The 27,042-nt window shown below is 44.7% G+C and overlaps 2 protein-coding genes and 1 pseudogene across 2 annotated transcripts; 1 reads left to right on the top strand and 2 right to left on the bottom strand.

The window, feature by feature from the left end:
- Positions 1-5,108: 5,108 nt before the first annotated feature.
- Positions 5,109-7,419, bottom strand: LOC124019708 (arg8-vasotocin receptor-like). The gene is made up of 2 exons (XM_046335117.1): positions 6,564-7,419; positions 5,109-6,168 (listed from the first exon to the last, which is right to left on the bottom strand). Exons 1-2 carry the CDS (start codon positions 7,417-7,419, stop codon positions 6,089-6,091), a joined length of 936 nt encoding a protein of 311 aa, XP_046191073.1. The 3' UTR covers positions 5,109-6,088.
- A 7,440-nt stretch (positions 7,420-14,859) lies between these two features.
- Positions 14,860-16,216, bottom strand: akap14 (A-kinase anchoring protein 14). Its single transcript, XM_046335114.1, has one exon. It carries the CDS (start codon positions 16,090-16,092, stop codon positions 15,574-15,576), a length of 519 nt encoding a protein of 172 aa, XP_046191070.1. The 5' UTR covers positions 16,093-16,216; the 3' UTR covers positions 14,860-15,573.
- LOC124019704 overlaps positions 14,945-27,042 on the top strand; it is a 28,478-nt pseudogene continuing 16,380 nt past the window's right edge.

Raw genomic sequence — 27,042 nt, 5'->3', positions numbered from 1 at the left:
GCTTAAGCCATGTTTCAGTCAGGCCAATCACATCAAGATTATGATCAGTGATTAGTTCATTGACTATAATTGCCTTTGAAGTAAGGGATCTAACATTAAGTAGCCCTATTTTGAGATGTGAGGTATCATGATCTCTTTCAGTAATGACAGGAATGGAGGTGGTCTTTATCCTAGTGAGATTGCTAAGGCGAACACCGCCATGTTTAGTTTTGCCCAACCCAGGTCGAGGCACAGACACGGTCTCAATGGTGATAGCTGAGCTGACTACACTAACTATGCTAGTGGCAGACTCCACTATGCTGGCAGGCTGGCTAATAGCCTGCTGCCTGGCCTGCACCCTATTTCATTGTGGAGCTAGAGGAGTTAGAGCCCTGTCTATGTTGGCAGATAAGATGAGAGCACCCTCCAGCTAGGATGGAGTCCGTCACTCCTCAGCAGGTCAGGCTTGGTCCTGTTTGTGGGCGAGTCCCAGAAAGAGGGCCAATTATCTACAAATTCTATCTTTTGGGAGGGGCAGAAAACAGTTTTCAACCAGCGATTGAGTTGTGAGACTCTGCTGTAGAGCTCATCACTCCCCTAACTGGGAGGGGGCCAGAGACAATTACTCGATGCCGACACATCTTTCTAGCTGATATGCACGCAGAAGCTATGTTGCGCTTGGTGATCTCTGACTGTTTCATCCTAACATCGTTGGTGCCGACGTGGATAACAATATCTCTATACTCTCTACACTCGCCAGTTTTAGCTTTAGCCAGCACCATCTTCAGATTAGCCTTAACGTCGGTAGCCCTGCCCCCGGGTAAACAGTGTATGATCGCTGGATGATTCGCTTTAAGTCTAATACTGCGGGTAATGGAGTCGCCAATGACTAGAGTTTTCAATTTGTCAGAGCTAATGGTGGGAAGCTTCGGCGTCTCAGACCCCGTAACGGGAGGAGTAGAGACCAGAGAAGACTCGGCCTCTGACACCGACCCGCTGCTTAATGGGGAGAACCGGTTGAAAGTTTCTGTCTGCTGAATGAGCGACACCGGTTGAGCGTTCCTACAGCATTTCCTTCCAGAAACCGTGAGAAAGTTGTCCGGCTGCGGGGACTGTGCCAGGGGATTTATACTACTATCTGTACTTACTGGTGGCACAGACGCTGTTTCATCCTTTCCTACACTGAAATTACCCTTGCCTAACGATTGCGTCTGAAGCTGGGCTTGCAGTACAGCTATCCTCGCCGTAAGGCGAGCACAGCGGCTGCAATTAGAAGGCATCATGTTAATGTTACTACTTAGCTTCGGCTGTTGGAGGTCCTGACGAATCGTGTCCAGATAAAGCGTCCGGAGTGAAAAAGTCGAGGAAAAAATAAATATATGAACGGTAATTAAAAAGTGAAACCCGTAAAGTTGTCAGGTAGCAAAATAGGTTGGCAACAAAACGCACAGCAATTTGAAAACAAGCCTGCAAGTTGTGACCGGAAATGACGTCTACCGTCATACCCACAGCCAGGAGCAATCATAACGACATTGTTATAAAGGAGTTATTGTCAACTCATAAGATTAGTTATAAGGCATTTGTTAATGGTTGATTAATGGTTTGACTCACCATTTATATACATTTTTATCAATGTATTTACATACAGTAGCAGTTTACATACAGTAGCAGTTTATATACAGTAGCAGTTTAAATACAGTAGCAGTTTATATACAGTAGTAGTTTATATACAGTAGCAGTTTACATACAGTAGCAGTTTATATACAGTAGCAGTTTACATACAGTAGCAGTCAAAAGACTACCTCATGAAGCTGGTTGAGAGAAGGCCAAGAGTGTGCAGAGCTGTCATCAAGGCAAAGGGTGGCTACTTTGAAGAAGCTCAAGTATAAATTATATTTTGATTTGTTTTAACACTTTTCTGGTTACTACATATGTGTTATTTCATAGTTTTTATGTCTTCACTATTATTCTCCAATGTAGAAAATAGTAAAAATGAAGGAAAAACTCTTGAATGAGTAGGTGTGTCCAGACTTTAGACTGGTACTCTATGTTACTGTGTTTAGTTAGCCAAGACTCAACTTGGAGTTCAGTCTGCCTTCAAATCATAACTGTCCAATATGTTTTCACCTCCGGGACGGATGAGGGTTTTGACTTGAAAAACATACGTCCATCCGTGAATAGAAGGTGTTGCTTGTACTCCTAATTATCCCATTATCCAAGCCACAAAACTGAGAAGATTTAAATACTGCTCGTTTTTCATTAAACTGCATTTTTCGGCAGCATGCTAGGTTAGCTAATGCTAAAGCAACTCAATGGACTCACAACATTAGATTAGGGGCTGCAAAATAGTTTATTAATAATTAGTAAATGGTTTATAAGGATTTAAATTAATCATCAACTGAGGTATTAGTATGTAAATGTTCTCCCATTTATACATGTACTCATTAACAATTAATAAATATACCATTCATGACATACTGTATATAAATACATTTATAAATATGTAAATACATGTTGAGTCAAACCATTAATCAACCAAGTAACAAATACATTATCAATAAACTTATGTTGACAAATAAGTACATTAGTTGTAGATGATTCATAATTTACAAATTGTTAACATACTATGATGAAACAATTTATGAATGATCTCATAAATCGTTAATAAATTATTTAAAATAACGTTTATAAATGCGTTAAATGACTATTTAGAGATTCCTTAATGACATATAAAAATGTAGGAATAATGATGAATAAGTGGTAAGTAATCTCTTTACAAACGGTTTATATATTGTTTATTAAGGGACCTTAATATAAAGTGTTACCAAACTGTCAATAGCATGAAGGGTCGGGTAGGTTACTTTCTATATGTAATCCGCTACAGTTATTAGTTGTCTGTCCAAAATTGTAATCAGTAATGTAACTCTGGATTGCCCAAACTCAGTAATGTAACTCTGGATTGCCCAAACTCAGTAATGTAACTCTGGATTGCCCAAACTCAGTAATGTAACTCTGGATTGCCCAAACTCAGTAATGTAACTCTGGATTGCCCAAACTCAGTAATGTAACTCTGGATTGCCCTAACTCAGTAATGTAACTTCGGATTGCCCAAACTCAGTAATGTATCTCTGGATTGCCCAAACTCAGTAATGTAACTCTGGATTGCCCTAACTCAGTAATGTAACTTCGGATTGCCCAAACTCAGTAATGTAACTCTGGATTGCCCAAACTCAGTAATGTAACTTCGGATTGCCCAAACTCAGTAATGTAACTCTGGATTGCCCAAACTCAGTAATGTAACTCTGGATTGCCCAAACTCAGTAATGTAACTCTGGATTGCCCAAACTCAGTAATGTAACTCTGGATTGCCCAAACTCAGTAATGTAACTCTGGATTGCCCAAACTCAGTAATGTAACTCTGGATTGCCCAAACTCAGTAATGTAACTCTGGATTGCCCAAACTCAGTAATGTAATTCTGGATTGCCCAAACTCAGTAATGTAACTCTGGATTGCCCAAACTCAGTAATGTAACTTCGGATTGCCCAAACTCAGTAATGTAATTTTAGATTGCCCAAACTCAGTAATGTAACTCTGGATTGCCCAAACTCAGTAATGTAACTCTGGATTGCCCAAACTCAGTAATGTAACTCTGGATTGCCCAAACTCAGTAATGTAACTCTGGATTGCCCAAACTCAGTAATGTAACTCTGGATTGCCCAAACTCAGTAATGTAACTCTGGATTGCCCAAACTCAGTAATGTAACTCTGGATTGCCCAAACTCAGTAATGTAACTCTGGATTGCCCAAACTCAGTAATGTAATTGATTATTTTCCCTTTTAAGAGGCATTAGAAGAAAACAAAATAGATCCATCAAATGTGTGTCATCATAGTAGTCTCTGATTGGTGGTCATCATTTGGTGTGTCATCATAGTAGTCTCTGATTGGTGGTCATCATTTGGTGTGTCATCATAGTAGTCTCTGATTGGTGGTCATCATTTGGTGTGTCATCATAGTGCTCTCTGATTGGTGGTCATCATTTGGTGTGTCATCATAGTGCTATCTGATTGGTGGTCATCATTTGGTGTGTCATCATAGTGCTATCTGATTGGTGGTCATCATTTGGTGTGTCATCATAGTGCTCTCTGATTGGTGGTCATCATTTGGTGTGTCATCATAGTGCTATCTGATTGGTGGTCATCATTTGGTGTGTCATCATAGTGCTCTCTGATTGGTGGTCATCATTTGGTGTGTCATCATAGTGCTATCTGATTGGTGGTCATCATTTGGTGTGTCATCATAGTAGTCTCTGATTGGTGGTCATCATTTGGTGTGTCATCATAGTAGTCTCTGATTGGTGGTCATCATTTGGTGTGTCATCATAGTGCTCTCTGATTGGTGGTCATCATTTGGTGTGTCATCATAGTGCTATCTGATTGGTGGTCATCATTTGGTGTGTCATCATAGTGCTCTCTGATTGGCGGTCAGACTTGCTCAGGTTGAACAAACTTTAACTTGCATATTTTTACAATTGAATGTCATTGAGGAAACAGAAAGGTGTCATTATGTATTTTTTCCTGCAAACATCCTTTTTGAATTTAAAAGTAATGGAAGATGTAATCATCTAGTATTTCAACAGCATCTGTAATCTGATTACAATATTCTTGCCTGTACCGTAACTGATGGTCATCAGATTACATGTAATCAGATACTCCCCAACCCTGCCTGCATGTGTCATAATCACTTGGCTGGAAGAAAATCAGCTCTGAGAGTCTGCTATTGGAAAAGTATTTTCAAAAGAAAACCATAGGACCATTGTTGAATGTAACAATGGTCTTAATTTCTTTGAAATGTTTACCACACGGTACCATTTTGTTTGAAGCTAGAAGGGAAAGAGCCCAAGCATATGTCTGTCATTGGAGTTATTCCTTTGATAGTGTGCTTTCCCAGAAACCACTGAATTATTTCACTTCCCGTGGAACTTTTTATTTCACCTTTATTTAACCAGGAAAAGCCAGTTGAGACACAGAGTCTCACGGGAGGCCTGGTCGAGAAGGCAGCTGCAATCAACACAACAGCAGAGTAATGTTCAACATGAAACACAGTGAATTATTCAAATCATGTACAGACGTGTTTTATTGTTGCATTGCACAAAACAGAGAACATACAGATATCTATGTAAAGACATGTCAGAGCTCAAACACATCAATAAATGTATGGACCAGATCGGGATAAGAATATACATTATACTCACAAAGCAACCATTCGTTGTTCACCGATGCCCATATCCTTCCTCACAATAGTTTTTCTGGTGGCCAGTCATCCCAGACAATCAGTGATTGATTAGGACAGGAATTCATCCCAGATAATCAGTGATTGATTAGGACAGCAGCTCATCCCAGATAATCAGTGATTGATTAGGACAGGATCTCATCCCAGATAATCAGTGATTGATTAGGACAGGATCTCATCCCAGATAATCAGTGATTGATTAGGACAGGATCTCATCCCAGATAATCAGTGCTTGATTAGGACAGCAGCTCATCCCAGATAGTCAGTGATTGATTAGGACAGGATCTCATCCCAGATAATCAGTGATTGATTAGGACAGGATTTCATCCCAGATAGTCAGTGATTGATTAGGACAGGATCTCATCCCAGATAATCAGTGATTGATTAGGACAGGAACTCATCCCAGATAATCAGTGATTGATTAGGACAGGATCTCACTGGAACTGAGTCCTGCCACCTCAAATGTTCTACTGCTCCAGTTCCTGCACCTCTTATAGAATATTAGCTTGACAGAATATACATTACATTTGCTTACTGCTGAGAGCTAAAATGGTTGGCTTGACATACCAATATTGATGTTGAATCAACGAGGATATTTACAAATATATACATGTGTCTAAACCATGGGTCTTCAATGACATCAAAGAAATGCTATATAAAGTACAAGGTGAAGCAGTAGAGTGGGAGGAGTTTCCATATTGCCCACATGGTCCATCAATAGCTCTGGTCCATGGTGTTATGTGTGGCTTGCTGATGCTGAGCCTTCTGTGAAGCTGAAAGTAGTGCCCTGGGCCAGAGCTAGTCCAACATAGTGTCTCCTAACTGTAGTAAAGATAGATCCAGGGGTTGGTACAGCTGTTTAGACTGGCAAGCAGCATGATGATGACAAATAATGGACCTGAGAGAGAGAGAGAGAGAGAGAGAGAGAGAGAGACACAGAGAGAGAGAGACACAGAGAGAGAGAGAGAGAGAGAGAGAGAGAGAGAGAGAGAGAGAGAGAGAGAGAGAGAGAGAGAGAGAGAGAGAGAGAGAGAGAGAGAGAGAGAGAGAGAGAGAGAGAGAGAGAGAGAGAGAGAGAGAGAGAGAGAGAGAGAGAGAAGGGCATGATAAAAATAGCACTACAGGTTTCCACAGAAAGAATGGGAAAGGTCATGCAAATCAATGCAACTGGAGGCCAATCAGTGTGATTAAACTAGATACCTGTGGCTTCTAGATACCTGTGGCTTCTAGATACCTGTGCTCCTAACCATGTAGTAAAATGACAAGCAGGTACACAAATACAATCGAATTTACCATTTGTGGGCGCTGTACTGGGACTCCATGCAGACCACAACTGGACCACAAAGAAGGGGCTCCAGCATATCGAGTAGACCATAATGATGACGAATGTCATTTTGACCGTCTTCAACATCGCGCTCGAGACCCCTTTGGTGCCCGTGCGCCTGTCGCTCGTGGAAGCCTGGAGCGCCTTTCTCTTCATGTTAAAGTATATCCCCGTGCATATTTTAATCTGGCAGTACAGCAAGATGATAACCGGGAGAACAAACACTGATAAAGTAATCCAGCTGATGTATATCTTAGAACCCCAAGGTTCGATAAATGTCGCCCAACAATCATACAGGTTCTCTTCTAGTTCTTGGAGAGAGAAGATGAAGAGTTGCGGAGTGCTGAAAGCCAGAGAGATCAGCCACGCTGCGCCTATGGCGACGTACCTCTTAAAAGAACCCTTCAAGAACGACACCATGGGTTTGCAGACCGCATGGTACCGATCTATGGTCATGGCCACTATCATGTATGTGGAGGCGAACATCCCAACCACCTGAAGATATTTCACCGACCTACAGACGAAATCTGAGCCTCGGAACCGGTGCGTAATCTCCATGCAGAGCTGCGGTAGGACTTGGAAGAAAGCGACCACTAGGTCCGCAAAACACAGGTGCAGAAGGAACAGTTGGGTCCTTGTATTCATCTTGCGCTTCCTCCAAAGTGCATGCAGAAGGCACAAATTCCCACATGTGGCTAAGACAAAAATCAATCCCAAAACCCCAGCTTTTATAAGCGCAAAGTCGTGTTCACCTGTTTCATCAGTTCCTCCCGCGTCCTCCCGCTCCGAACTGCCATTGCCACTATAATTGAGTTGTAAACTCATTGTCCCTCAAAAGATTTTTTGGTTACCATTTTTTTCCATTGTTAATTATGTTCAGAAAATTAGGTGCAATACTTTCCTATTGGCAATTCGGCCACTATCTCTCGCCTATCATGCGCAGTAGCTCTGCGCGGCAACAACAAGTGCTTTAGCTGGTAGCAGCATCGTATTTGCCTGACGACTCGCCCTGACGACTGACGACTCGCCCTGAATTTGCTGCTCCATTGATAGCTACATACCTTCAAGAAACGTCCGTTTGGCCGCCCGCCGCCCGGCGCTATGTGGTTGGGTAACCCTGCAAGCGTCGTCTGTCTATGACATTTTGTACGGGCCATCACCGTCCAAGAAAAGATGGGCAGCAACGACAGGTGCACCAGAGCTGGAGGCCTGTTTAAATATGGCTCTGGATGCACGGGTGAAATCAGAATGTGCTGTATAGGTAGGTGCGCAGTGCGCATTCCCAGAGTGTAATGAACATCTAGGCTACATGTTCAATATGAACACCTCCCCTGGCTTCACACGTGAGTGCACATTCATTTCCTTCAATGTCCCTAATTTCCATTTTCTGTCAATATTAATTGTAGACAAAGACCAGTACTTTGTGACCATCAGCCACATGGGCCTAATGAAAAGCCTTTCTTCCACAGAATACAAAAGGAACAGAGGACATCCACCCCTAAACTAGACTCTTTCCAATTGAATCCATGTTGAATATGATTGATAAAAGTCAGGTATAAGGACTTGTATCCTTTACAATGTAATGTAAAAGAACATTGGTGTTTCCCCTCAGCATCCATGTATCAACATGACCCATGTTGATTTAGAAGCATTTCCCCTCAGCATCCATGTATCAACATGACCCATGTTGATTTAGAAGCATTTCCCCTCAGCATCCATGTATCAACATGACCCATGTTGATTTAGAAGCATTTCCCCTCAGCATCCATGTATCAACATGACCCATGTTGATTTAGAAGCATTTCCCCTCAGCATCCATGTATCAACATGACCCATGTTGATTTAGAAGCATTTCCCCTCAGCATCCATGTATCAACATGACCCATGTTGATTTAGAAGCATTCCCCTCAGCATCCATGTATCAACATGACCCATGTTGATTTAGAAGCATTCCCCTCAGCATCCATGTATCAACATGACCCATGTTGATTTAGAAGCATTTCCCCTCAGCCTTCATGTATCAACATGACCCATGTTGATTTGCATTCCCCTCAGCATCCATGTATCAACATGACCCATGTTGATTTAGAAGCATTTCCCCTCAGCCTTCATGTATCAACATGACCCATGTTGATTTAGAAGCATTTCCCCTCAGCATCCATGTATCAACATGACCCATGTTGATTTAGAAGCATTTCTCCTCAGCATCCATGTATCAACATGACCCATGTTGATTTAGAAGCATTTCCCCTCAGCATCCATGTATCAACATGACCCATGTTGATTTAGAAGCATCAAGTCAACATCTGTATTGACTGGTCACTTCATATTCCTGGAGAAAATGAATTTCTATAGATGCAGACTGTGGTAAATGTCATATTGTGAAATTATGTGTTTATACCGTTACTCTGGGCTCTGTGAGAGCACTTCTCTCTGTCCTGTTTCACCCAGGTCCTTTGTGACAGTCGTGAAGAAAAGGTCATTTGTACAGTACTTATCAGCAGGGAGGCACATATCTGACAGGATGTATTGAAGCTGAGATTTGTGTCTAGAAGCTTGCAGATCCTTCGCTTCTGAGTGTTACAGTGTGCTGAGTGGTGTTATTCATTATCCACAACCTCTCCACACCATGACTGTGTCCCAAATGGCACCCCATTCCCTACATAGTGCACTGCTTTAGACCCTATGGGCCCTGGAAAAACGTACTGCACTATATAGGGAATAGGATGCCATTTGGGACTCACACCTCATCATGCTAGAATAAAAGCATGTTCTCCTTCAGTGTGAGGACACATCGACACTGTTTATGGTGCTGTTAAGTACTACATAATAGTATTTTCCTACTATACATCTATTATTTACATTTACATTTAGTCATTTAGCAGACGCTCTTATCCAGAGCGACTTACAAATTATGCAGTCCATGCTACCCATCATGCCACCCATCATGCCACCCAGCATGCCACCCGTCCATGCCACCCATCTATGCCACCCGTCATGCCACCCGTCCATGCCACCCATCCATGCCATCCGCCATGCCACCCGTCATGCCACCCATCATGCCACCTGTCATGCCACCTGTCATGCCACCTGTCATGCCACCTGTCATGCCACCTGTCATGCCACCCGTCCATGCCACCCATCTATGCCACCCGTCATGCCACCCTGCATGCCACCCGTCATGCCACCCATCATGCCACCCGTCATGCCACCCATCTATGCCACCCATCCATGCCATCCGCCATGCCACCCGTCATGCCACCCATCATGCCACCTGTCATGCCACCTGTCATGCCACCTGTCATGCCACCCATCCATGCCACCTGTCATGCCACCTGTCATGCCACCTGTCATGCCACCTGTCATGCCACCTGTCATGCCACCCATCCATGCCACCTGTCATGCCACCCGTCATGCCACCCATCATGCCACCTGTCATGCCACCTGTCATGCCACCCATCCATGCCACCCGTCCATGCCACCCGTCCATGCCACCCGTCATGCCACCAGTAATGCCTCCTTTCATGCCACCCATCTATGCCACCCGTCCATCAGTCAATCAAATGTATTTACTTATAAAGCCATTTTTACATCAGCTGATATCTCAAAGTGCTGTACAGAAACCCAGCCTAAAACCCCAAACAGCAAGCAATGCAGATGTTGAAGCACGGTGGCTAGGGAAAACTCCCTAGAAAGGCCAAAACCTAGGAAGAAACCTAGAGGAAAAACAGGCTCTGAGGGTGGCCAGTCCTCTTCTGGCTGTGCCAGGTAGAGATTATAACAGTACATGACCAAGATGTTCAAAAGTTCAGATGACCAGCAGGGTCAAATAATAATAGTCACAATGCTACTTAATATAATGTTTACAAACCCTACATTATTCATCTCATATGTATATGTATATACTGTACTCTATATCATCTACTGCATCTTTATGTAATACATGTATCATTAGCCACTTTAAACTATGCCACTTTGTTTACATAGCCTACATTACCCATCTCATATGTATATACTGTACTCGATACCATCTACTGCATCTTGCCTATGCCGCTCTGTACCATCACTCATTCATATCCTTATGTACATATTCTTTATCTCTTTACACTTGTGTGTATAAGGTAGTAGGTTTGGAATTGTTAGGTTAGATTACTCATTGGTTATTACTGCATTGTCGGAACTAGAAGCACAAGCATTTCGCTACACTCGCATTAACATCTGCTAACCATGTGTATGTGACAAATACATTTTATTTTATTTTATTTGTCAATGGTTGTAGAGGGTGCAACAGGTCAGCACCTCAGGAGTAAATGTCAGTTGGCTTTTCATAGCCGATCATTTATGCCACCTATCCATGCCACCCATCATGCCACCCATCATGCCACCCATCATGCCACCCATCATGCCACCCATCATGCCACCCATCATGCCACCCATCATGCCGCCCATCATGCCACCCATCATGCCACCCATCATGCCACCCATCATGCCACCCGTCATGCCATCATGCCACCCATCATGCCACCCATCATGCCACCCATCATGCCACCCATCATGCCACCCATCATGCCACCCATCATGCCACCCATCATGCCGCCCATCATGCCACCCATCATGCCACCCATCATGCTCAGTGACAGGGAGCAATAACATCAGGGCAACATACATACAGACAGTAATGTGCATATATTAGTGATGCTCTAAAGCTCGCTGTCATAAAGCAAGTCAGAAATAGACCCTTTTAGATGATTCATCCAGTGTTTATCATGTTTCCACTGCTGCATCTTCTGTCTTCTCACATCAACGTTTACACAGCATGTCCTCTATGCCGAATATATATATATATATATATATATATATATATATATATATATATATATATATATATATATATATATATATATATATATATATATATATATATATATATCGTTGTTGTTCCCCAATGGCTCTGAGCTACACTGAAATACACTCTGAAATGACTCTGGAGGGGTGCAGTAAAGCTGTATCTAGCTACAGTATACAGTAGATCTGAGCTACACTGAAATACACTCTGAAATGAATCTGGAGTGGTGCAGTAAAGCTGTATCTAGCTACAGTATACAGTAGATCTGAGCTACACTGTCCACTTTGAAATTATCTGGACATTTACATATTTACATTTAAGTCATTTAGCAGAGCTCTTATCCAGAGCGACTTACAAATCTGGTGCATTCACCTTATGACAGTATACAGTGGAACAGCCACTTTACAATAGTGCATCTAAATACTCTGGGGGGTGAAGTAAACTTTATCTAGCTAGGTATACAGTAGATCTGAGCTACACTGAAATGGGGTCTGAAATGACTCTGGAGGTGGTGATTGCTCCGTGTCCTGGCGTCAGTGAGGTAGTTTGTTCCACCATTGGGAGCCTCTGAAATGACTCTGGAGGGGTGCAGTAAAGCTGTATCTAGCTACAGTATACAGTTTAGATCTGAGCTACACTGAAATACACTCTGAAGTGGTCTGGAGGGTGCAGGTAAAGGTGGATATCTAGCTACAGTATACAGTAGATCTGGGCTAGGGCACTGAAATACAGCCTGAAATGAATCTGGGTGGTGCAGTAAAGCTGTATCTAGCTACAGTATACAGTAGATCTTGTAGCTACACTGGCCACTTTGAAATTATTCTGAAGTGGCGCTGTAACACCACATAGCAATAACTGCAATTTTTGTCTTCTATGATCCCCTGGGATTTCCAATATCCCCACTCAGTGTGATTCATCTTTAGGTTGTGGAGCATCGCTCACTGTGTACAATAGACTTTAGAATGAATCTGGAGTCATACAATAAAGCCATATGAGTGTAATGGACTTCTATATGACCTCATGGGATTCTCTATATCCTCAGTCTCTGTGTGAATCATCTATCGGTTCCAAACATCTGACCATCTCTCTGTGTCTTGTTTACCCCTATCATCAACCTTACCTATACGGCTCCAGGGAGCACGGTGCAAGACCTGGTTGCTATGGGGACTTGTCGTTTTTAAGAGGGAAGGGGAACTTGAATTGGATTGCGCCAATAATATATGGAATTATCTGCTGCCCTTCATAGAAAGGAACAAAATTTCAACGTTTACTATTGAGTCACTTCAGTGCACTGTGACAGGAATCTGGATACAGTGTATAATCAGAGAAGGCTTTTCTTCTATAGATGACAGAACAATGATGACATATGACATAATAATGACATATGACATAATAATGACATATGACATAATAATGGGTTTGCTTCTGCTGTATGTTTTTGATTACCTCTATTGAAACTGTTATTACTGTTTGAATGGAACAAAGAGGGAGGGGTTTTGCTATAAAACATCCATATATACACAAACACAAAAATGTAATTGTGTTTAATTTTGGCAGCTAGGATCAACAGGAATATCCAGCAGCACTGTGCCTCTGTGGGTTGTTTCTGTGTTCCTCCAACAGCACTGTGCCTCTGTGGGTTGTTTCTGTGTTCCTCCAGCAGCACTGTGCCTCTGTGGGTTGTTTCTGTGTTCCTCCAGCAGCACTGTGCCTCTGTGGGCTGTTTCTGTGTTCCTCCAACAGCACTGTGCCTCTGTGGGTTGTTTCTGTGTTCCTCCAACAGCACTGTGCCTCTGTGGGTTGTTTCTGTGTTCCTCCAACAGCACTGTGCCTCTGTGGGTTGTTTCTGTGTTCCTCCAGCAGCACTCTGCCTCTGTGGGTTGTTTCTGTGTTCCTCCAGCAGCACTGTGCCTCTGTGGGCTGTTTCTGTGTTCCTCCAGCAGCACTGTGCCTCTGTGGGCTGTTTCTGTGTTCCTCCAGCAGCAATGTGCCTCTGTGGGCTGTTTCTGTGTTCCTCCAGCAGCACTATGCCTTTGTGGGTTGTTTCTGTGATCCTCCAGCAGCACTGTTCCTCTGTGCGTTGTTTCTGTGTTCCTCCAGCAGCACTGTGCCTCTGTGGGCTGTTTCTGTGTTCCCAGCAGCACTGTGCCTCTGTGTCATTTGTTTCTGTGTTCCTCCAGCAGCAATGTGCCTCTGTGGGCTGTTTCTGTGTTCCTCCAGCAGCACTGTGCCTTTGTGGGTTGTTTCTGTGATCCTCCAGCAGCACTGTGCCTCTGTGCGTTGTTTCTGTGTTCCTCCAGCAGCACTGGACCTCTGTGGGCTGTTTCTGTGTTCCTCCATGTTATTACACTCTGTACCAGAGAGTCATTTATTCAACTGGTCTATATCCACTACTGGCTACTGTTGTGTCATGTAATAAGGGTGGAAATTCAATAATCACATTGAGAACTCTATGGACCTTTAGAGCGGGAACAGGAACAGATAACAGGCACAGTAACAGACACAGGAACAGACACAGGAACAGGCACAGTAACAGACACAGGAACAGGCACAGGAACAGGCACAGGAACAGGCAGTAACAGACACAGGAACAGGCACAGTAACAGACACAGGAACAGGCACAGGAACAGGAACAGGCACAGGAACAGGTTCCATTTGGGACCCATCCAGACAGTGGTTTGACATTGAGGTTTGTGAGGATTCGTGGGCACCCCATTATGAGACCTGAATGGACCTTGTCCAATTACCTTTGTTGAAGTCAATGTTCCTCCCAACCATGTTGTATCAAGATAAAAACCACTGAGCTCATTTGACATTTGCACACCTTGCTGACATTTCACACTGCATGTTGTTGAACGAGACTCTGCATGGAACAATCCATAGTAGAGATAGATACATCCTCAATGGGGGATGATCAGTGAATGATCTCCAAATCATCCATATTTAATTTGCATCACATGTTGATATTGTATTTTATCTATCAATTGAACAATCCTCCTCTTGTGATTGGGTTAACAACAGAAATAATAATGTTATAGATAAACCATTAGCTACTTTCGGTAGTGGGCTGTATGTGGCTATGTCGCTCTCCATGATGCTGGAATGTTGTAGATTACAATCGGATGCACACTCCATCTAGATTTGATCAAATCATTAGTTCATACTCTAATTGGTGAAATAAACATTTGTGCCAAACATAAGTAATACAAATGAGTCATGCGGAATTATTTTTATCCTATTTAAATTCAATTAAATACTGTAGCTGTTCCACAATGAAATGTAATGATTCACACAGGAAGGATTATCTCATATAAAATGCTGCCCTCTAGTGTTACAGAGCAGTCAATGCTGCCCTCTAGTGTTACAGAGCAGTCAATGCTGCCCTCTAGTGTTACAGAGCAGTCAATGCTGCCCTCTAGTGTTACAGAGCAGTCAATGCATGCCCTCTCGTGGTTGGTGGTTAGCGCTTGACGTGCCAATGAAACAGCCAATCGAGAAGCAGAGCACCGTAACGTGATCTATTGTATATTTACACATTTCCTGTTTTCCTTAGCGAGCAGATCTGTCAATAAAACGCTGACTATTCAGGTAATTTCTTTGGGTGAAATGTTACATTTGTCTAGGTGTTTATCATAATCTACAAAACACCTTTTGAAATGGGCTGTCGTAAACTCAATGATGATTAGCGAGCTGATTCTGCTTTGCCAGTTAGCTAACCCAGCATAAAATAAATGAACGTTAGGTACTAGCTGCTGTGTTGTATCGCTAGTTAGCAAAAAAAAACGACCGAGTTGTTGTAAAACACATAGCTTCGCTGATATGCAGCTATGTTTTTTTCCCCCCATCTCTTCACAGTGAAGGCAGTGGTCCCTTTATTGATACAAGCCCATGTAAATGACTCGTGTGTTCCTCTTTGGCCTGGAAATGTGCTCGCTAGGTAACGTTAGGTGTCTCATACGAGATTGAATATATAGAGATGAATACTTTATATATTCACTTTGTATGATGTCTACCTCACTTGCTTTGGCAATGTTAACACATGTTTCCCATGCCAATAAAGTCCTTGAATTGAATTGAATTGAATTGAATATTCGCCACAGAAACGTTAGCTGTCCATTCCAATGTTTACTTTGCTAAAAGTCGACAGTATTCTGGAGCAACGTTTTGCTCTCGATGACGTCTTTCAGCCACTTCTCCCTGAACCTCGTTTCCCCTGGCCTGTGTGTCAGCCTCTTCGACTCCACTAGAAAGTGCACCTCCACGGGCAAAGTCTGAGGTTTGATCTTGGAAATCACAATGACAAAGTAGACACTGGCAGTCGCCTTGGGGATCGGAGTGCGTCGGGTGGGGATGCTCCATTGTGCCCGGTAGTGGTACTGTTTGTGAAATTCATGATCCGTCTCCTCGAGGAATACTAGGCTAAAAAGCCAGCTGGTGTGCACCTCCCATGTGTGGATGTACTCCTCGATTTGCACTTTCCCCAGTTCAATTGTAAAGTCCTTGCAAGTTATCCATTCTATGTTTCTAAACTCGTATTCGGTGGAGTCTTCCACCACTTGCTGGTGGCCGAGGGCACCGCGTGCGTTCTCCAGTACATTTTTCACGATTTCAGATGCTCTCAAGCTTAGGTTTGATGAAGGCCTCTCGTCCATCGTGTTTCTCTTCGTATATTAAAACTTACGTTGATAAAGTATTTGGAAACCCGTAGATATCATTAGTTTTCTACACTGGAAAACGAATGTTGTTGTTTTGAAAGGTTTCCATGGCTACCATGGAACAGAAGGAACATCCGGGGATTTGATCGCACTGGTTGGCCATTCAAACCCTATCTATTTTTTTTTGTGTGGGACAAATACCTTTGTTCATTCTAATGAGGGGCTCCATTGTGGTTTTACTTTAGGCTAAATGATATGTTTATTTAGCTAGACTTTGCACAAAGTCCTCTGACATCCATTGGCTTTCTTTCTCAGATATTCTAGGAGGCAGCTTCATTCCTAGACGACCTATGCTGGACCAGAGCCAAGAGGACTGACCCAGTCTCCAGAGGTTGTCCTAACTGACCCAGTCTCCAGAGGTTGTCCTAACTGACCCAGTCTCCAGAGGTTGTCCTAACTGACCCAGTCTCCAGAGGTTGTCCTAACTGACCCAGTCTCCAGAGGTTGTCCTAACTGAACACAGACCACACAAGTGAAGGAGATGACCCATCAAGGCCTATTCCCGTATCATCACTGGCACAAGCAAGGCTGTAGTCCAGTCATACCATTTTAACTCTCCTGTGTCTGGTGTGAGCTGACCATTTTAACTCTCTCCTGTCTCTGGTGTGAGCTGACCATTTTAACTCTCCTGTCTCTGGTGTGAGCTGACCATTTTAACTCTCTCCTGTCTCTGGTGTGAGCTGACGCATGTCGCGGATCAGGAGCACGCTCAACACTGTAACTAAAGCAGTAAGTGGCAGCGACCTCCTCTCCAAGATCTCCCGCCTTAAGCCCAGTGCCGCAGCCACCCATGCAGAGAAGGTACAGGCCGAAGCGGAGCCTCTGACTCCATCTCCAACCCCGGCAGCTAGTGACCCTTCAGCTGCTGCAATACACATGAAGCCACCAGAGCAGGATCAGACAGTAGGACAGGACCAGAACAATGGAGAGGAGGGGAAGGAGAATCAGCCACTTCAGGCTTTAGAGAAACCCTTCATGGCCAACGTCAAGCCCAAACAGAGCCTCGCTGCGTCAGTGGCTATATCCACCGCTAGCTCCTCGTCAAGTTTAGAGAAACCCTTCATGGCCAACGTCAAGCCCAAACAGAGCCTCGCTGCGTCAGTGGCTAACTCCGCCGCATCAGTGGCTAGATCCACCGCTAGCTCCTCGTCAGCCATTGCCAAGCAGACGTTACAGCTGTTCCAACCAGAGGCCCTGTCCACCAACATGGACGAGACAAACAGCACCTTGTCTCAACACGTCAACGACTACTTTGGGAGTTGTACTAGTCTATCAACAGGAGATGACAAGAAGCCTCACCATCTAAATGACAATGCTCAAGCATCCATGTCCTCCAAGCCTGCTCTCAGTCTACGTTATCAGAGTACGAAGAGCGGGGACCACATCCCCGTTTCAGTACCTGTGGCAGCTGAGACCAAGGCTATCCAGGGCAAGGCAGCTACCCCACAACCGACTCCTCCCCTGGAGGAGGTTCGCCCAACCTCGGGTGTTCCCACCCGAGAGAGCCCTGCCACAGACAGTACTTCCTCTGACCCAGTCACCCATACCCCCACCCTAACACCCTCTAAAAAAGGGGGGTTTGGGCAGTATCTGTCCGACCCTCGTCCCAATGTTCAGGCATTCTTTGGCAGCTACATAGCACCCTTGGTACCTAGTAAGTTCAGAGCTGACCCCAAGAGCGTCACAGCAGCAGTTGAAGAGAAAAACACGGAGGAGGCTGTGAGGAAGTCTGGAGAGAAGATGGAGACTGAGGAGGAGAAGAAGAATGCTGAAGAGGGGGCCAAGAAACGACTGTTGAGCCAGAGAGAGAAGGTACTGAAACTGATTCATGTAAATGAATGATTCTCTGCCATGTGAATGAATTAAAATGAACTTTAAAGTGTTTGAAGTGTCTTACCCTGTCAGTTTGAAGTGTCTTACCCTGTCAGTTTGAAGTGTCTTACCCTGTCCGTTTGAAGTGTCTTACCCTGTCCGTTTGAAGTGTCTTACCCTGTCCGTTTGAAGTGTCTTACCCTGTCCGTTTGAAGTGTCTTACCCTGTCCGTTTGAAGTGTCTTACCCTGTCCGTTTGAAGTGTCTTACCCTGTCGGTTTGAAGTGTCTTACCCTGTCGGTTTGAAGTGTCTTACCCTGTCGGTTTGAAGTGTCTTACCCTGTCGGTTTGAAGTGTCTTACCCTGTCGGTTTGAAGTGTCTTACCCTGTCGGTTTGAAGTGTCTTACCCTGTCGGTTTGAAGTGTCTTACCCTGTCGGTTTGAAGTGTCTTACCCTGTCGGTTTGAAGTGTCTTACCCTGTCGGTTTGAAGTGTCTTACCCTGTCGGTTTGAAGTGTCTTACCCTGTCGGTTTGAAGTGTCTTACCCTGTCGGTTTGAAGTGTCTTACCCTGTCGGTTTGAAGTGTCTTACCCCCGGTTTGAAGTGTCTTACCCTGTCGGTTTGAAGTGTCTTACCCTGTCGGTTTGAAGTGTCTTACCCTGTCGGTTTGAAGTGTCTTACCCTGTCGGTTTGAAGTGTCTTCTGTCGGTTTGAAGTGTCTTACCCTGTCGGTTTGAAGTGTCTTACCCTGTCGGTTTGAAGTGTCTTACCCTGTCGGTTTGAAGTGTCTTACCCTGTCGGTTTGAAGTGTCTTACCCTGTCCTGTCGGTTTGAAGTGTCTTACCCTGTCGGTTTGAAGTGTCTTACCCTGTCGGTTTGAAGTGTCTTACCCTGTCGGTTTGAAGTGTCTTACCCTGTCGGTTTGAAGTGTCTTACCCTGTCGGTTTGAAGGTCTTACCCTGTCGGTTTGAAGTGTCTTACCCTGTCGGTTTGAAGTGTCTTACCCTGTCGGTTTGAAGTGTCTTACCCTGTCGGTTTGAAGTGTCTTACCCTGTCGGTTTGAAGTGTCTTACCCTGTCGGTTTGAAGTGTCTTACCCTGTCGGTTTGAAGTGTCTTACCCTGTCGGTTTGAAGTGTCTTACCCTGTCGGTTTGAAGTGTCTTACCCTGTCGGTTTGAAGTGTCTTACCCTGTCGGTTTGAAGTGTCTTACCCTGTCGGTTTGAAGTGTCTTACCCTGTCGGTTTGAAGTGTCTTACCCTGTCGGTTTGAAGTGTCTTACCCTGTCCGTTTGAAGTGTCTTACCCTGTCCGTTTGAAGTTCATGTTCAATGATCTAGGACAGAAGGAAAACATTACACACAATGATTACCGTATATCTCATTTTGATATACATTTTTAAATAGGATCCTGGATATGTTCTGTGCCCTCCCATCCCAGATCATAGCCCGGGTGAGTATGGACAACAGGACCAGAGCCTTGGTGCAGGGCATCCAGAAAGCCACAGACATGAATATCCACACCAGCCGTGTGGAGGAGCTTAGCCTGCATCTTCTGGAGTACCCTGAGACACGCGGCGTGGCCGTCAAGGTGTGGGGCTGTTTTTGTAGACAATGTAAACTTCAATCCTTGTAGATATACTGTGGGTATATTTACATTCATATTTTAGTCATGTAGCAGAAGCTCTGATAGACCAACTTCCAATCAGTGCATTCAACTAAGATGGGTACATGTGGAAGTGTGTGAATTTCTCCCCCAGGAGAGGGTGATCCCGTGCCTGTTGCGTCTGAGGCAGACCAGAGACCCCGGCTCCAGGCTGCAGTGAGAGAGGCCCTGACCCTGGTGGGATACACAGACCCTGTGAAGGGCCAGGGTATACGGATCCTGGCCATCGATGGAGGGGGGACCAGGGGACTGGTGGCCCTGCAGACCCTACACAAACTGCAGACACTGACGGGCAAACCCATCTACCAGCTGTTTGACTACATCTGTGGGGTCAGCACAGGTAGGCTGTTTCACCAAGCTCCCTGTATTGTCTACAACATGATATCGCTCCACACTACTAGGGCTGGTTTCCCAGACAGATCAGGCCTAGTCCTGAGAACATAACCCATTGAGCATTCTTTTAGGCCAAGACTAGGTTTCATTTATGTCTGAGAACCCAGTCACTTGTGTTTAATGAAAGGCACTATACAGTCCAGTCTTAAAATCAAAAAGTCAGGGCCTCCAGAGTGGAGCAGCGCTTGAGGCGTCATTACAGACTGGCTGCGACCGGGAGACCCATGAGGCGACGCACAATTGTCCCAGCATCGTCCGGGTTAGGGAGGGTTTGGGCCTGGCGCAAACCCTAGCGACTCCTGTGGTGGGCCTGGCGCATGTACTCTGACACGGTCACCAGCTGTATGGTGTTTCCTCTGACACGTTGGTTCGGCTGGCTTCCGGGTTAAGCGAGCTGTGTGTCAAGAGGCAGTATGGCTTGGCGGGGTCGTGTTTCGGAGGACGCATGGCTCTCAACCTTCGCCTCTCCCTCTGTACGGGAGTTGCAGCGATGGGACAAGACTGTAACTACCAATTGGATATCACGACATTGGGGAGGATAATACTTTGTTTAAAATCTGAAAGTCCTGTTGGGCACGTGGCATCTTAACACGATGAACCCCTGTCCCTCAGGTGCCATCCTGGCCTTCATGTTGGGGGTGTTCCAGATTCCTCTGGATGATTGTGAGGAACTCTACAGGAAGCTGGGTTCTGATGTGTTCAAACAGAACGTCATCGTGGGAACCGTTAAGATGGGCTGGAGCCACGCCTTCTACGACAGCCAGATCTGGGAGAACATCCTCAAGTGAGTACAGTACCCTGCTGCTCCGTCTAGGATACTGTCATGTCAGTACCCTGCTACTCCGTCTAGGATACTGTCATGTCAGTACCCTGCTGCTCCGTCTAGTACCCTGTCATGTCAGTACCCTGCTGCTCCGTCTAGGATACTGTCATGTCAGTACCCTGCTGCTACGTCTAGTATACTGTCATGTCAGTACCCTGCTGCCCCGTCTAGGGTACTGTCATGTCAGTACCCTGCTGCTCCGTCTAGTACCCTGTCGTGTCAGTACCCTCCTGCTCCGTCTAGTATACTATCGTGTCAGTACCCTGCTGCTCCGTCTAGTATACTGTCGTGTCAGTACCCTGCTGCTCCGTCTAGTATACTGTCATGTCAGTACCCTGCTGCTCCGTCTAGGGTACTGTCATGTCAGTACCCTGCTGCCCCGTCTAGGGTACTGTCATGTCAGTACCCTGCTGCTCCGTCTAGTACCCTGTCGTGTCAGTACCCTGCTGCTCCGTCTAGTATACTATCGTGTCAGTACCCTGCTGCTCCGTCTAGTATACTGTCGTGTCAGTACCCTGCTGCTCCGTCTAGTATACTGTCATGTCAGTACCCTGCTGCTCCGTCTAGTATACTGTCATGTCAGTACCCTGCTGCTCCGTCTAGGATACTGTCATGTCAGTACCCTGCTGCTCTGTCTAGTACCCTGTCATGTCAGTACCCTGCTGCTCCGTCTAGTACCCTGTCATGTCAGTACCCTGCTGCTCCGTCTAGTACCCTGTCATGTCAGTACCCTGCTGCTCCGTCTAGGATACTGTCGTGTCAGTACCCTGCTGCTCCGTCTAGTATACTGTCATGTCAGTACCCTGCTGCTCTGTCTAGTACCCTGTCATGTCAGTACCCTGCTGCTCCGTCTAGGATACTGTCATGTCAGTACCCTGCTGCTCCGTCTAGGGTACTGGCCTGTCAGTGGTAAAATATCTTGACAGTGTAGTCTGACCTATGAAAATCATGTTCTTATTTTGGAGCATGTAAATTGCAGTATAATTTAGTCTGGTTTGATAATGAAGTGGTGAATGTTTTGTGTGTAACAGGGAGAGAATGGGAGAAGGCCTCATGGTCGAGACAGCCCGGGATCCAAAATGCCCAAAGGTAAGGTTTGATCTATACATCACTTTAACAACCATACCCTTACACTGGGAACAAGGACTTAATCAAGTCCATATCGACGGGTCGGCTGACGAGGCACCAAAATGATACGCACACATCGATACGGCTGGATGGCCTGCGTTGTTATGATCCTGGACGGTCACATAGCAACAATGACAAGAAGCTGCCATGTAGGGAATCCTAGGCTGCTCGTTTAGTCTCATTGTGTCTTGACTCCATGTCTTGTTTTGACTCATGTCATGTCAATGCTAATGGGGCTAAAATTTGCTAGCTAGCTAATCAACAACTGTAACGATGCATTTAAGAGACAACAAGTGCTCATTGAAAACATAAATACATTTGCACAATAAACATTGGAGACTAAATACATGTTGTTAACAATCTAAGCCAACCCCTCTGTTGTGCACGTTGGTTTTGTTGCTGAACAACCAACCCATCTCTTCTCTCATGAACATGTCTTCATTTAGTTCATGCCTCTGTTCCTCCTCTAGGTGTCAGCAGTGAGCACCATAGTGAACAGGGGTCTGCCTCTGAAGGCCTATGTGTTCAGGAACTACAGCATGCTACCAGGGGTCAGGTCCCACTACATAGGAGACTGTAAACACAAGATGTGGCAGGCCATCAGAGCCTCCTCCGCCGCCCCAGGGTACTTCCAGGAGTATCCACTGGGAAAAGACCTGCACCAGGTAACCAATTCATCTATCTCTGTATGTGTAGCTTTAGTACTCTCTCTCTATTTATCTACCTCAACCTCTCTCTATTTATCTACCTCAACCTCTCTCTGTTTATCTACCTCAACCTCTCTGTTTATCTACCTCAGCCTCTCTCTGTTTATCTACCTCAACCTCTCTCTCTTTCTCTGTTTATATACCTCAACCTCTCTCTCTCTCTCTGTTTATCTACCTCAGCCTCTCTGTTTATCTACCTCAGCCTCTCTGTTTATCTACCTCAGCCTCTCTCTGTTTATCTACCTCAGCCTCTCTCTGTTTATCTACCTCAGCCTCTCTCTGTTTATCTACCTCAGCCTCTCTCTGTTTATCTACCTCAGCCTCTCTCTGTTTATCTACCTCAACCTCTCTCTCTCTCTCTCTCTCTCTCTCTCTCTCTCTCTCTCTCTCTCTCTCTCTCTCTCTCTCTCTCTCTCTCTCTCTCTCTCTCTCTGTTTATCTACCTCAACCTCTCTCTCTCTCTCTCTTTCTCTCTCTGTTTATCTACCTCAACCTCTCTCTATTTATCTACCTCAACCTCTCTCTCTCTGTTTATCTACGTCAACCTCTCTCTCTTTCTATGTTTATATACCTCAACCTCTCTCTCTCTCTCTCTGTTTATATACCTCAACCTCTCTCTCTCTCTGTTTATCTACCTCAACCTCTCTCTCTCTCTCTCTCTCTCTCTCTCTCTCTCTCTCTCTGTTTATCTACCTCAACCTCTCTCTCTCTGTTTATCTACCTCAACCTCTCTCTCTGTTTATATACCTCAACCTCTCTCTCTCTCTCTGTTTATATACCTCAACCTCTCTCTCTCTCTCTCTCTCTCTCTGTTTATCTACCTCAACCTCTCTCTCTCTCTCTCTGTTTATCTACCTCAACCTCTCTCTCTCTGTTTATCTACCTCAACCTTTCTCTCTCTGTTTATCTACCTCACCCTCTCTCTGTTTATCTACCTCAGCCTCTCCCTTTCTCTCTGTTTATCTACCTCAACCTCTCTCTCTCTCTCTGTTTATCTACCTCAACCCCTCTCTCTCTCTCTCTCTCTGTTTATCTACCTCAACCTCTCTCTTTCTCTCTGTTTATCTTCCTCAGCCTCTCCCTTTCTCTCTGTTTATCTACCTCAACCTCTCTCTGTTTATCTACCTCAGCCTCTCCCTTTCTCTCTGTTTATCTACCTCAGCCTCTCTCTTTCTCTCTGTTTATCTACCTCAAGCCTCTCTCTTTCTCTCTGTTTATCTACCTCAACCTCTCTCTTTCTCTCTGTTTATCTACCTCAACCGCTCTCTTTCTCTATTACCCCTCCCTCTTTGTCTCTCTGTCTCTATGATCTCTCCCTGACTGTCACTCATTTACCCAACACTTCTCGCAAATCAATACACTTTCAGTACACTTCCTGATAGTCCTCTCCGAGGCCTGAGACCATTAACTGTAGGGCCGTAGTGTGTGTTTCTGTGTGTTAAATTAGCCCGTTCTCTCAGCTGGAGATGCAGTGTGTAAATGTAGAGCCTCTCTCTCTCTGTTCCATTTCAATTCAATTCAAGGGGCTTTATTGTCATGGGAAACATATGTCAACATCGCCAAAGCAAGTGAAATAGATAATAAAGAAAAGTGAAATAAACAATAAAAATGAACAGTAAACATTACACTCACAAAAGTTCCAAAATTATAAAGACATTTGTCTATATACAGTGTTGTAACGATGTGAAAATAGGTAAAGTACAAAATGGAAAATAAATAATAATAATAATCCTGCTGCTGTGATGTCACACTGTGGTATTTCACCCAGTAGATATGAGAGGTTATCAAAATTGGATTTGTTTTCGAATTCTTTCTGTCTGTGTAATCTGAGGGAAATATGTGTCTCTAATATGGTCATACATTGGACAGGATGTTAGGAAGTTCAGCTCAGTTTCCACCTCATTTTGTGGGCAGTGAGCATATTGTCTGTTTTTTTAAAAATTATTATTATTTTTTTAACCTTTATTTTACTAGGCAAGTCAGTTAAGAGCAAATTCTTATTTTCAATGACGGCCTAGGAACAGTGGGTTAACTGCCTTGTTCAGGGGCAGAAGAACAGACTTTTACCACGTCAGCTCAGGGATTCGAACTTGCAACCTTTCGGTTACTAGTCCAACACTCTAACCACTAGGCTACCCTGCCGCCCCTACACTCTAACCACTAGGCTACCCTGCCGTCTAACTGTCTTCTCTTGAGAGCCATGGCTGCCTATGACGGCCTTTCTCAATAGCAAGGCTATGCTCACTGAGTCTGTACATAGTCAAAGCTTTCCTTAAGTTTGAGTCAGTCACAGTGGTCAGGTATTCTGCCACTGTGTTCTCTCTGTTTAGGGACAAATAGCATTCTAGTTTGCTCTGTTTTTTTTTGTAACTTGACACATTGCAAAAAATTGATCTTTTTGTTCTCTCATGATGTGGTTGGGTCTAATTGTGTTGCTGTCCTGGGGCTCTGTGGGGTCTGTTTGTGTTTGTGAACAGAACTCTAACTCACTCTCACTTCAAACACGCATATCAAAGACTGAGCCCCCCTGTGATGGAGAAGGGTTCCTGTAGGTGCTGCTGCCTGTAGGGGAATGGCAGGACAGTGACTCTTGATGAAAGAGAATATCTGATGTATAGCCAACACTCTGTCAGGTTGTACCTCAACAGCCTATTTGTTTCTCTATTTTCTAGGTAAACAAAATGTTATTTGACCTGTGTAATTTGGATGCCACTCCGTTGACCTGCTTTAGTTGTGTTTGGTTGTAGACTGTACACCTGCGTCATAGATCAAAAGCTGTTTCCTGGATGTTGGTTTGTTTCAGGAAGTAGGAAGTCAGAGCTAATTGCAAAGCAAGCTCTCTTCTCAGAGCCTTAGAAATCTCCATGGCAACCAGTGAATATTCTATCTACCCGACCAAGTGGGTTTGGGCCTCCCTCCATCTGGGCAGAGCCCTTAGACAGCCGCTCTTTAACCTTTACCCAGAGTCTGAAAGGAGAGGTCGCTGCCTGCCTGCCCCACAGTCCCTTTGATCAGCCATTCATAAAGAGGCACAGTGCCCTGCCACACACACTCCAATAATGTATTGATATTTCAACACGTAGCGCACGCACACACGCCACAGGATTAGTCTGAGTGAGATCTGTGTGTGTGGAGAGAGATGGATGATTTGGTGACATCCTTTATATACTGTGTGCCACTGTGTTTTGGCCCCGTTTCCCTTGTTTCAAAAGCTTTCACAACAGACCAAAGAGGAGAGTGTAGACTAGAGATGTATTCAAAGTCCACAGCTCTTGACTCGCCTCTTCAGAGAGCTGGGTTGTTTTTGGAGTTTTCTCTACTGATCAATGGACATATTTGGTGGTTTTAATGTGGCAGTAATCATTTGAATCCTTAGCTTGTCACGAGACTTGGCTGTTATCTTGGATGAACCTCCTTTTAATCATTGAACTTCCTGCTTCAACATTTTGATAAGGCCAAGTCCATTTCATGACATGGATAATGCTTTCATTATCCATAATGTCCCTTTAGCTCTCTGTCCCTTCTCTGACAATGCTACATACCCAGTGGACTGACCTAACTAATATGCTATTACATAGTCAATAGACTCTTATCACTAATCCCTTTATGTTCTGTTTCGTGTGTGTGTGTGTGTGTGTGTGTGTGTGTGTGTGTGTGTGTGTGTGTGTGTGTGTGTGTGTGTGTGTGTGTGTGTGTGTGTGTGTGTGTGTGTGTGTGTGTGTGGATTAACATGCAAGTAGCAGCTTTAACTCTTGGCTGAGAAACCGGTTGACAGCTGAACTCCCTCTGCTCTCAGTCAGTCCGGATGGAGACGCCCGCCAGCCCACCAGCCCGTCCATAAAACAATCAGTGTTTTAAAGGGGAATGGAAACACTAGGCTTTAGAACACCAGCTAACTGCTCTGAGATGTACTCAGACCAGGACCTCTCCATGCATTAACCAGCTAACTGCTCTGAGATGTACTCAGACCAGGACCTCTGCATGCATTAACCAGCTAACTGCTCTGAGATGTACTCAGACCAGGACCTCTGCATGCATTAACCAGCTAACTGCTCTGAGATGTACTCAGACCAGGACCTCTGCATGCATTAACCAGCTAACTGCTCTGAGATGTACTCAGACCAGGACCTCTGCATGCATTAACCAGCTAACTGCTCTGAGATGTACTCAGACCAGGACCTCTGCATGCATTAACCAGCTAACTGCTCTGAGATGTACTCAGACCAGGACCTCTGCATGCATTAACCAGCTAACTGCTCTGAGATGTACTCAGACCAGGACCTCTGCATGCATTAACCAGCTAACTGCTCTGAGATGTACTCAGACCAGGACCTCTGCATGCATTAGCCAGCTAACTGCTCT

The sequence above is a fragment of the Oncorhynchus gorbuscha genome, unplaced genomic scaffold, assembly GCF_021184085.1.
Source record: "Oncorhynchus gorbuscha isolate QuinsamMale2020 ecotype Even-year unplaced genomic scaffold, OgorEven_v1.0 Un_scaffold_656, whole genome shotgun sequence".
Lineage (NCBI taxonomy): Eukaryota > Metazoa > Chordata > Actinopteri > Salmoniformes > Salmonidae > Oncorhynchus > Oncorhynchus gorbuscha.
This window is presented reverse-complemented; position numbering and strand designations above follow the sequence as displayed.